The sequence below is a fragment of the Magnolia sinica genome, chromosome 7 (genome assembly GCF_029962835.1).
Source record: "Magnolia sinica isolate HGM2019 chromosome 7, MsV1, whole genome shotgun sequence".
Taxonomy (NCBI): domain Eukaryota; kingdom Viridiplantae; phylum Streptophyta; class Magnoliopsida; order Magnoliales; family Magnoliaceae; genus Magnolia; species Magnolia sinica.
In genome coordinates this window covers 83833029-83845821 of record NC_080579.1, presented here as the reverse complement: position 1 = coordinate 83845821, position 12793 = coordinate 83833029, and the positions used below count along the sequence as shown (strand labels likewise).

The window sequence follows — 12793 nt, the reverse complement described above, 5'->3', positions numbered from 1 at the left end:
TCGCTGACACAGGACCAAAATTGAGAACATCTCCTCCACAAGCTGCCCATCTGTTGTTCGATGTACGACCTTGCCAAGGATCTCTCCACCTATCATCTGATGTACAAGTGACAGATCTCAAAGTGCCCGACAGCCATAAAACTTCAATCGTCTCTTCTTGGATGACATTGTAGTCTCCGGGCCCACCAACTGATAACCATCTCTTCCTTATACTACCAGTGCGTGACTGGGACAATTACCATAATCCGTCCTGGTCTGATCTCCATCCTTAGAAGGTTTCACTTCCTGAGAACTGAGCTACTTCGACGAAGCTTATAACTTTGGTAGGTTCACCCATTTCTGTGTCACACAAAAGTAACCACATGTTACTATATGGGCACATTTGGTTCCCTTTGAACTCCCTGGACTTGGCGAACATGTGTTGTACTTGTGGCTGGTGTTTGCATCTGTCCCACATATCCTACTTGATCAATGCCATTAATCGCCATTTTTTAGAAGTTGAATTCAAAATACCCCTATTGTAACAAGAGTTTTTAACAATTCCCTTATGCTTTACTGCCAAACTGATTTCTCTTCTGCCGAATTATGAAAATGTCCATTGAATTAAACAAGAAGAGAGCTACCTTCCAGTCTTGAAATGGGTGGATGAGATTTGAATTTTGAATTCGATTCGGTTCCTCCCCTCAACAATTGGTTCCCATTAAGTTGACTGTCTACTGAAAATGGACTTTTGATTCAAGGAGCAACGGATTCCTTACATTTTCCTCTTCCCTCTCTAGCCACTGAAAGATTTGGCTGGTGGCCAGCATCCTGAACATCAAAATTTCATCCCCCTTTATCCAACCTCATCATCTTCACTGGGGACTGAAGCCAAAATCATATCTCCCTTCACCTTGATCTCTATTTGCTTTGGAACATAAATCACCTGTATCTTGCTTTTCATGATTCAAACAAACTGCAGCTCCGGATTTCAGATTTTGCATCAATTTTGACCATGGATCCAATACACAACCCTATCGCAAGTTGAATTTTCTCAGAATGCAGTTTTTTTTTTTTTCATTCCAAATTTCATTAGGCAAAGGTGACCTCCCATCACCACCTCACACGAAAAACAAAACAAAGAGCACGAAAATGAAACAACACATCCCTATAAATAGCAGGAGACTCTTGCAAACAGAAAGATTAAACTTGCACAAAAATGACTGAATCCCAGCCCTCCAAAGAGATAGGATTGCCTCGCAAAGTCCGGCTGATTTAACACCCATTCCACACAAGATGCAAAAATAGCCCACTCAAAGTGTTCCATAGTCACAACCTTCCCTTCAAAGATCCTTGTGTTCCTTTCTTCTCCAAATTCCCACAAAATTGCAAAAGGCATCAGTTTCCATGATAGCTGGCCCCGATGCAAAGGACCAACAAGCCTTTAAAGTAGGAAAGCTTTGGAAGGAAGGAATGAGCAGCAGCTTGTTTCAAGTTGTATAGTGATAGGTTTCCTGGCTTTCCTGGGGTTTCTTCTCGATCATCTGAGGATTCTCCTGGCTTTCCTTCCTGCTGCTGCTGCTGTAGCAGCTTGTTTCGAGTTGTATAGTGATAGCTTTCCCTGTTTCTTTCTTTTCCTTATTCTTGCTGCTATTGCAGCTGGTAGGCTTTGGGTTGTATAGTCTCTTTCCTTTTTTGTTTTTTTTGTTCCTGCTCTCTCTCTCTCTCTCTCTCTCTCTCTCTTCGTGGGTTGCCTTGGCTCCCTTTAATAAATTTCAATCTTAAAAATTAAAAAAGAGCAACAGGTTTGGACGTCCAACCCTATCGTATTTATAAGACAAAATATGCGAATTACATATATAGCCCCAAGTAAAAAGGCAAAATTGGAAACAGGAAAAAACTAAGAAATAACATAAAATAATAGGCCCAAAGGCCTACAACCCAAACCAGGGGCCTACGGCTGGCCCACATGTGATATAACACTCCCCTTCAAGTGGAGGCGTAGATATCAATCATGCCCAACTTGCCTTTATTATGTCTTCCCACTTCAATTGAAAGGGCCTTGGTGAGATGTTGACAAGTTGATTTGTAGACTTGACAAATGGAGTAGAAATAATGTTGGCAGTGACCTTCTCATGAATAAAAATGACACTAAACTTCAATATGTTTTGTGCCCTAATGAAAAAAGGGGATTGGAAGCGATATGAATTGTAGCCTAATTGTTATAGTACATGGGGCATATGAGTAGTCACAATAAATCCGAACTCTAACAATAAAGTTTTTCAATAACAAGATCTCACATGCATTATTCACCACAACTCAATATTCTGCCTCAACACTGAATCTTGCAATAACAATATGCTTCTTAGTCTCATATGTAATAAGCTTTTCTCCCAAAAAACTAATACCCTATCACAGAAAGACGATCGTCGGAAGACCCTGGCTAGTTTGCATCTGAACAACCTTTAATATTTAGATGATTATAACAACTAAATAGAATGCCATGTCCGGGCAAAGACTTGTTGTAGTGAAGTATGTGACGAACAACTTCTAGATGATTGGAGCAAGGGCCATGCACAAACTGGCTTACTGGACTGACTGCATGAGATAGGTCAAGATGAGTAATGGTTAAATATATCAACTAATCAACTAGGCACTAATATATGCAAGGATCATTAAGAAGGTCCTTGTCATCATTCCAAAGTTTCTTATTAAGCTCTAATGGGGAATAAAGGGTTTGATACTGGGATTACCAATTGAAGTAAAAAAATTAAGAGCATATTTTTGTTGAGACAAAACCATACTCTTCTTTGAACAAGAGACTTTAATGCCAATAAAATATTTGAGCAGCCCCAAATTCTTGATGTCAAATTGCTAAGGTAGACCCTCAAGTCAGAAATCCCACTAGCATCATCACCTATAACAATAATATCATCCACATATACACTAACAATGACAATGTCTTGCACAAGCTGCTTGACAAACATTGAGTGGTCTGACTGAGTGTGAGAAAATCTAGTACCCATCAAGGCCCTAATAAATTTGTCAAACCAAGCTCAACGGACCTGTTGGAAACCATATATTGCCTTTTTAAGATAACATACCTTATTTTCCTGCTCCTTTTGAGTAAAACCAAGACGAGGAGGCATATAAATTTCCTCACTCGAATCACCATTTGAGAATGCAGTCTTAACATCAAACTGGTGTAATGACCATTTTAGATTAGCAACAAGAGAAATGATAACGTGAACTGAGTTCATCTTAGCAACAAGAGTAAAGGTTTTAGAATAACCCTCACCATATGTCTATATAAACCCTTCAGCTACTAGACAGGCCTTATACCTGGCTATACTACCATCAGGGTAGTATTGAAGAGCATATAGCCAGTGACAATCCGCCGGAGTCTTCCCAATAGGTACAGTAGCCTCTCCCATGCATGATTCTTCTCAAGAGAAGGCATCTCCTCCATAGAATACCCCCAAGTAAAAGGGCAAAATTGAAAACAGGAAAAAAAAAAAAAAAAAAACCAGTAGGCCCAAAGGCCCACAACCAAACCGGGGGTTCCACACCAGGCCCATATATACTATAACAAGGCCAATTCACAATAACCTTAAAATCTGTTCCATTTGCAACTAAGGTGATTTTGTACGACTGCCAGAAGAATATTCCCAAACAGCCTGCACAACCGAACAGTGTAGGAACATGTTTGATTTCCCAGATTCCTCAGCACTCCTGCACATGTCGCACATGTTCGGGATTGCTATAAAACCTGAATCAACTTGCTGATTCACCAAGTCGTGACCACCGACCATTTCAGAATCTGGATTCCATCATTCTCTTGGAATCACTTTGGGGTTGCACAACTGGCAAATTAATTGAAAATTCGTGTTTCAACAACCCCTACCTAGGTCCTAAGACTTGCCTTATTGGCTACTTCCTGAATCTAAACAGAATCTGAATTGGTTAAGAGAAAAAAAAAATCAGTCCAGAATCTTCCTTTGTGCCACCTCTGATTTATCAATCTTTGTGATTTTACGATGGTCCACTGATTCAATGGCCACTGCTGCGAGGACACCAGAAGGTAAAGCCAATGCAGGACCATTTTCTATTAGCAACCCCATCTCATCTCTATATGTTCATCCCTCTTCCACTTGGATGATCAATTTTCTTTCCTCCCTATCCATAAGCTTACCCCCAGGAGCACCTCTACCAGGATTTGATCTTTACATCAGCAGGGACCACTTCTGGGTGTGGAACCAAAACCTCTGAAGCCTTTCTCTGCAACACCTCTGACCTGTATTTAGCATATTGCAGCGCCAATCTTCTGAAGTTCAACCATTTGCTTGTCATTCAGCTATCGCTTGATGAGCTCCCCTTTAGGGTTGGACCTTACAAAAGTTGAACGGAAGATAGACTGCTGAATGCGTCAGGCGTTGGATGACAACCCCTGTTTGCCGAAACCGCCAAAGATCCTTACCTCTTGCCACTTCTTGGGGAAATGTTCTACTAAAAGAGAACTTCCTGATCGCCTCTGCCATCTTCCCCTTTAAATTGAATCCTGATCTTAGTCTCTTCACTGGAAGTTATTCTCCCTCAATTTTTTTGTCAGCAAGTCAATCTTGAAAGTAGCGAGATTTGAACTTCAATATTAACAGTATGACTGCATTTGTTGCCCATATCCTTCTCAGGTATTTGTCAATATGGTATTTTGTTTTGTTATTTGAGATTTATTGCATTCTTAGATATTTTTCTCATGACATAGGTGCCTTGGCTACCATGATGAGCTACACTTGTCATTTTCATTTTCCTTTGTCACTCTTTTTGCGTTGTCCCTTTCCGAGTTTCATGTTGAATTTGCAATATCAGGTATATGACTGAGGTGCGGCGGTTGGCCCTTCCACAAAGCGAGACTGAGGCTGTCTACCAAGGTTTCCGAGAGCTTGAAGAAACACTAATGAGTCCTATACCTTTTGAGCCATTCTGACTTTCCTCAACTTTTTCCCTTCTCGTGTGGAAGTTCTCATGTGTTCCTTAGCTCAAGATAATGTGTATTGCATGAATGAACAGATAATGTTATGTTCTCTGATTGGCAATGCTAAAATCACACTCTTGTGTAATATGCAAGGCTAGTTTCCGTCTTATGAGAACCATGGTGAAATAATAATATTCATTAATATTTCATATTCTGTGAAGCATGAGAGAGTGAACTGGCCTTTTCTTTTCTCCTAACATTTTTCAAGTTAAATTTTGCGAAGAACAAAGCAGCATTACTGTATCGTGCTTACTGCAACTCACTGGAAAATTTCTGCCAAATTTCTGCCAAATTTCTGCCAATACTTCTAGTTTGCAGTTTGTGTGACAGTAACTATTTTGATTAGGGGCCTGTTTGGATTCATGAAACTGAAAGGAAACATTGTTTTCCATGAAACTAACTTTCCATTATTTGTCAAGCCTTTCTTTATGGAATTTGTGGGGAACACTTTTCTCACTTTGTTGGAAGATGAACAAATTTATTTTCCCACCACCCCTAAGAAAGGCAGTTTCCAACAATGGAAGGAAAATGAATTTCGCAATGGTTAAATCCAAATGTGCCACCATCCATCTTCAATCACTTCGCAGGTGCCAATGTGTCAACTGTGCCATTGTCCATCTTTCATTATTGTCGCACGTGCCACTATGCCATGTGCCACCATTCATCTTCTCTTGCACCCCGCATGTGCCAAGCATCCCACGTGTGCTAATGTGCCACACACCACCATCTTCTATTGCACCCTACTTATGGTAATGGGCCACACGTACCACCATTCATCTTCTGTGGAGCCACACGTGCAAAGCACCTCACTCGCATGAATGTGCCACGTGCTATCGTCCATCTTTAATTGCTCCAAATATGCCACGTGCACCAATGGTGCCAATGTGCATAAGTTATGCCATCTAGCTTCAGTGCCTACATGTGTCAGTGCTAATGTGTGTATTGTGCCACATGTACCACTGTACAGCCTCAAGCATCTCATATGTGCCGTGACTGCCACAATTCAACTTCAAGCACTCACACATGCTGCATGTGCCACATGTGCTATTCTAGCACACAACAGTAACTGCCTAGAATTTTTTTTTCCAAGGAAATTTTGTTTTGCCAAACAACAAATTTGACTATAGATCCTAAATTTTTAGGAAAATCTTGTTGAGAGCTAAACAAGGAAAACTGTTTTCTTTCCCACAATTTCCTGCAAATAAAGTTTCCCGAGAAATATGATTTCCTTTACTCTGCTTTTCACAAATCCAAACAGGCCCTAGAAGGATTAAATACATCACAATATTCGACTTAAATCATAGCAATTAATGGGAATAATAAATTGTGCTTCTTTTTAGAGGCCTTTTTCCTTATGAAATTATTTTGTGCGTTCATTTATCATATGTTTATGTGTATCCTTAATTGCATGTGCAGGTATGTATCGTTCTGCTTTTCACCATATACTTCTGTTCCTATTAAATGCACTTTCCTTGTAATGGTGTTTCTGGACATTTTAGTCTGCACCTTTCGCTTGACAGCTATGGTACAATCTGACCTATTTTCTGGACCTTTATTTTCGCTGAATCTTCCATGTGTATGCCAATGATAGAAGATTTAGGATCTTCCAATTTGGGAGTTTTTGAAGCACATCGCCCATCCATAGTTTGGTCCATCAGATCAACAGATTGGATCACGAGCCCAACTTTATGGGCTGTGCAAATTAGGTGACTATATTTCTGCTGTCAGGACCCTATCATTTCTCATGAAGTACACTTCTACATCGGAAGCCATTATCCCTTAGGTGCTAATAACGAATGAAATTGTGCACATGGCATATCTGGCTGATTGTTTTTCCCAGTATGTTTTACTCATATTTTCTGTTGGGGAAGCTTCTTTATTTTGTGTTGGATTGAGAGATGGAGCTCTGCACAATTGTGTGCAATAAAGATCATGTACATGCCACACATTGGCCGGCTTGGCACATAGGTTGAGATCCAATCCATCCATCAGGTTGGTCCAACCTCGTACATGTTTTCCCAAAAAACCAAATCTGGTCCACTCAGCATGTAAGCTCCAATGTAGGAAACAGGTGGATGGATTAGAAAACTTCAGCCAATTTCTCATAGCCGTAAGTTTGTTTTACTGTGGCCCACCTGTCCAGTGAATCAAACTGATTCTTGGGCTAGGACATCACTATAGTGGTGCAGTTTGTGCTATGCTGGCGCGTATGTGGCATGTACGTGAGCTTTATTGCACAAGTGTGTGGCCCTGGCAAAGCTCTAAGAGACGTACTCTGATGTTGAAATACTGTTAGAGAAGCACCTATTTGTATAGAATAATTATCAGTTTCTTTAAAAATTGTTTGATGTCTCACTATCTCATACCCTTACACCTCAACAACTGCAGCTACCAGTAATCCCCACAAGAACACAGCCCGTCCTCAAAATGGTGAAATCTCTTGGTGTCCCTGACAATAATCTTGCATTCCATGATCTTGGAAATGAGCTTTATTGCAGCATGGCAATCACCACAGATGCGCAGGTTTTTAAAGATGCGGATCACACAATTCTCAGGTAAGCGAATGAGCCCCAGAGCAATTGCTAATCTTTCACTGTGCTGAAGCAGGTAATCCTCCTTGAAGGCCTTTACATCCCGAAGGATGAAGTTGGTGTCTGGAACATAACCCCATGTCCTTCATACGAGCTGATAAATGTTTCAAAATAGCATAAATCTCATCTGTTTGGGGATGTGACTGGTCCCCGGCATGGAAGGTCTGGATCTCATTATCAATCTCAATCCAGCTAACACCTGGATCCTTTGCTACGCCCCTGGCTTTCATTGAACTTCTCACTTCCTCAGCCTCCTGCCACCTCCCTGCCGCTGCATAAATGTTTGACATCAAAATGTAGTGTCCAGGATTTTTTGGGTCTAATTTGAAGAGCTGTTTGGCAGCAATCCATCCCAACTCCACATTTTGATGAACTCTGCAAGCTCCCAACAGCGCCCCCCATGTAGACACCTCAGGCTCGATGGGCATCCTCCTGATAACTTCCTCTGCTTCATCTAAGTGCCCAGCCCGCCCAAGCAGATCAACCATGCAAGTGTAATGCTCTGCTCTTGCTTCAATGCCATGTTCTTTTAACATGGAGACGAAAATTTTCAATCCTTCTTCTACCATTCCTGTGTGGCTACAAGCTGAAAGAACGGAAAGAAAGGTTACCTCATCTGGGTATATCCCATCCTTCTGCATTTGATCAAAGAGGGTAAGGACTTCTTCTATATGGCCGTGTTTTGCATACCCAGCGATCATCGCATTCCATGAGATGTTATTTCTTTCATTCATCATATCAAACAATCTCCTGGCTTCTTTAATATCACCACCTTTTGCATACATATCAACCAATGAACTGTCCAAGACTACCGAACTATGCCTAAATCCCTTCTTGATCATGCATGCATGCAGCTGTTTCCCCTGCTCAAGAGCTGGTATGTCAGCACACAGGTCGATCATGGTGACCAGGGTCAACCTGTCGATCTCAATGCTTTGTTCCTGCATCATTTTGAAGAGTACAAATGTTTGATCGGAGAACCCACACTTTGCATACCCTGCAATCATGGAATTCCATGAGACCGTGCTTCTTTCTTCCATCGAATCGAATACCCGCTTTGCATCATTGATTGCACCATAGCTAAAAAATGAAGAAATCATTACATTGTGGAGGATGACATCCTTTCTGCTCGTTCGGTCATAAACCTTACATGCATAATCCATGACTTCACTCTTTGAGTATATATCAACAAGCATGCATGTTAGAACCTTATCCCTTTCAAGTGCATTTCTTACGACAAAACCATGAATTTGCTTCCCCTTGTTTGCATCCGAAAGGCTTGTGCTTGCGGAGAGCATGCTGGCCAGAGAAAAACAATCTGGTTTTATTCCCTCTAGTTGCATTTGATGGAAGAGCTCCACAGCTACCTTGGGGTCACCATTTTGTTCATATCCCACAATCAGTGTATTCCATGAGTAGGCATTCCTTTCTACCATCCTATTAAAAACCTCTAGCGCATACTTAAAGTTTCCACATCTAACATACATTTGAACCAGCTCTGTTTCTAGAATTATATGTTGTCTGTCGAGGGTTCGTATAACATGGGCATGAATTTGCTTCCCACAGTAGCCATTCCCTTGATCGGCAGATAGAAGGCTAGCAAATGTAAATTGATCGGGCTGAGCATTTGTTAGTCTCATTCTTTGGAAAAGCTCAAGAGCTTCAGCTGCTTGCCCTTGCTGAACATACCCAGCAATCAGTGCATTCCACGACACCTCATTCCTCACCACCAACCCATCGAAAGTTTGCTGTGCTGCTTCTAAGGAGCCACTCTTCGAGTACAAGTCTACCAACGCACTACCCAAAACAATGTCCATGTCTAGCCTATTCCTGATCAGGTAACCATGCAACTCGTGGCCCATTTCAACATCTGCCAAACCAGCACAAGCCATAAGAATGCTACCTAAGTTGAAATGATCGCTTTTATGACCTGATTCCTTCATTTTCTTAAACAGCACTACCGCCTCATCAAAATGCCCAAATTGTGCTTGAGCAGAAATAATTGAGTTCCATGTCACTTGATCTCTTTCTGCCATTGAATTGAAAACCAGTAAACATCCCTCCTCATCTCCACACTTCGCATACATGTCAATAAGAGAGTTTCCCACAAAAACGTCACTCTCGAATCCGCATTGGATCAATTCCGCATGCACTTGCTTTCCTCTAAATATTGATCTTAGAGCACCACAGATCCTTACCGCTGTAGCGAAACTGAAATGGTCAGGGCACACACCAAGACCCTGCATTCGACGAAAAGCTGCCCAAGCCTCCTCCAACATTGTCAGCCTCACATATCCACTGATAACTGCATTCCAAGCAATCACATTCTCTCCATGAATCTCATCAAATGCAGCTTCTGCATCCTCCATTGAACCAAATGTTGCATACCCATCAACCAAAGCGCCGCCGACAACCAAATTACAGTTCCAAGCAGTCTTAAGAATCAGACCATGAACCTGCAGAATTCCACAATCATCTTCCAGAGATGCACAGGCCTTGATCACACTGGGGAAGGTGAATTTATCTGGTATGATTCCTGACATTCGCATCTGATGAAAGAGTTCTAGGACTTGTACGTGATCCTCCATCCTTGCATAAGCGAGAATCATGGTGTTCCAAGTAGTCGTGTTACGATCAAGCATTTCATCAAACAGGTGGCGTGCAATGGATAAATCAGCCGGATCGCCAGACCTCGCATAGAGCATGAGGATCTTAGTTTGGAGGTATGTGTTGGGGCGGAAGCCATCTGATAGCATTCGGGTGTGGATGGATTTTCCGACATCGAAATTATTGGAATCAATGCAGGATTGGATGAGGGAGGAGTAAGATGATGGGTGGATTTGGACCAGTTGGGTGTTTGGGGATTTTGGAGTTTCTTCATAGGTTTTTCGGAATTTGGCTGAAATTGATTTGAGTTTGGGTTTTGGAGGGAGTGAAGGATGATTGATATGTCTATTGTTTGTATTTTCCGCTGTATAGGGATTTTGAAAGGGCAAGATTTGGAGGGAAAAGCAATTCATGGGTTGGCTCGTCTGGGTGAGGGTTAAGCCTGTTGGCGTATTTTAGATTCTGCTTGGGGGTTTTTGCTAATGTGAACAGGTAGTGTGGAGGACAGAATCGGAGTGAAATTTTATGTGCGTTGGAATTTTGAATGCATGGAGTGCTAAAATAGGAGTAGATCAGCGGGTAGAGATATTTTTTATATGGTCCTTGAGCCGAGGATGCACAGTTTTAATTTGATTTTTTAGTTTGTATAAGTGGGCCCATGATCAGATGATCTAGAGCGTTGGTCTGTGGGCCCGTTGTGGAATGGCGCATGTTAGGATCTCCCAGATTAGAAGATCCTACCCACTAACCTTGGGGTCTTTTATTTTTCAGTTGAGTGTGTGGTTTGCCTGTTTCTCTTTCTTAACAGTCTGTTTGCAGCCCAGACCGTTTGAAACGTGGGTCCCACTTGTGAGGCCCAGGGTTCATCTATCCGGATCATTGGTTAGATGCAACAGCCCATGGAAAAAAGAAAAAAAAAAAATCACCATTGGAGCATCACAACCGTTAATCTTGGGTCTCCTGTTACATGTCGACCATTTGTGGATTCGTCGTTCAATCGTCCATCTGAAGGCCACAAAATGAAAGGTTGAATTTTATTATCGAGGAAAACTTTGGACATTGTCTGTTCAAGCCGAAGTCCATCAGACCAGTGGTCTGGATTGTTGGACCATGGGCCCTACCTGTACAAAATGAAAACCAGGATACTGTGCATATCCACGGTAGCGTATCTCATACTCCCCACTCCTAAAAAATGCCCGTCCGGTTTCCTTCACAGCCGATTCTACTCCCCAAGTCTAATTCATCCACAGGCCCAGAACTCTGATCAAACAGTCTATCCAGTGGGCCACTCTAGATAAGACATGGTTCAAAATACGCAAAGATTAGGATGATACGATATGGTCCGCCCACCACGGTTTGGACGGCCAGTTTTAACTTGCTGCTTTCAAGCCTAAGATGTGCAAACCCATGGGTTCCAGTCCTTGCCTCAGTGGTAGACTCTAGAGGAGATTCAACGCGAGGTCTTGGGTTCGAAACCCATAAGTGGTGAAATCCCACCTCCCATGAGGTCGAGCTGTGTGGGCCCCACCATGCTGTGCTCGTGCATTTGATGGGTCCCCTTTAGGTTATGGGATATCTCAAAAAATCAGCCCTATACGGAACTCAGGTGGGCCATACCATCTAAAACCATGTAAAGACATGCCTAAATCATATAAAATCACTTGGTGGGGCCCACCTGAGTTTTGGAAGCAGCTGAAACATGGTCTGACCCCTCGTCCAAGTGGGACACGCACAATGGATGGGCTGGATTTGTAAACCACAACTCGTGGGCCCAATAAATGATCACGCAGTTTTTAATGGGCCGATGACCATTTTCAACTGTTGAATGTGGTGTGGCCCACATAAGTTATGGATTAATCTGATTTTTTAATCCCGTGGCCCATCATAGAACGGTGCATCTAACTGATGTGCATGCATGTGTGTGCAAGCGTGCCTGCCTCATCCATTCACACGTGAATGCACACACGACGCATATATTAACGCGTGTGTGTGTGTGCCCACATACATGCTATTATGAAAATAATTTATTGCTAGACTTCCTCCATGAGAAAAACTTAATTAATTAATCTCAGAAAGGGGTTTCTTAATAAATAAATAAAAACCAAAATTTTCTTAAGCAAATTTATTCCTCTGAGGTCAACCTCACGGTGTGTGTGTGTGTGTGAAGGAGAGGAGAGGAATAATCTTGTGGCACGCCACATCCTTTTCCCTGTCACTTAAGCAGGTCATTGAGCCGTTAAAAAAGCTGGTGCTCACCGTGGAGATCAGTACGCTGAAATCATGCGATCCACACATCACATGGGTCACACCTTCATGTTGTGTTGATCATTGGCCATCAGCTGATTTTGACTGGCCTGATTTCTGTTCATGATTTTGCTGACCTTGTTCCCACCTTTTGCACGGCTCGGATGTGAAAATGGTGTAGCATGCTAACTCGAATTCCATGCATGGTATATGCGGTGGTAAAGTATCGGTACCGCTCCAAGTTTAGCTGGCGTGGGATATGTAAATAGTATCAATATTACTGATGATATAGCTGATAAATGAAAATGAGGAGAAATATGGGAAAAATATTGGAATGTTT

The 12793-nt window shown here is 42.1% G+C and overlaps 1 protein-coding gene and 1 pseudogene across 1 annotated transcript in view; one reads left to right on the top strand and one right to left on the bottom strand.

Annotated features, from left to right (window-relative positions):
* The window catches only part of LOC131251572 (nuclear pore complex protein NUP155), a 76751-nt gene extending 71570 nt beyond the window's left edge, over window positions 1-5181 (top strand). Inside the window, exon 13 of the mRNA XM_058252343.1 lies at window positions 4846-5181. Coding sequence (XP_058108326.1) covers window positions 4846-4963 — 118 coding nt within the window. The 3' untranslated portion in view covers window positions 4964-5181. The remainder of the gene's footprint in view (window positions 1-4845) is intronic.
* A 2146-nt stretch (window positions 5182-7327) lies between these two features.
* On the bottom strand, window positions 7328-11024 carry LOC131251573 (pentatricopeptide repeat-containing protein At3g24000, mitochondrial-like; annotated as a pseudogene).
* Window positions 11025-12793: the final 1769 nt, after the last annotated feature.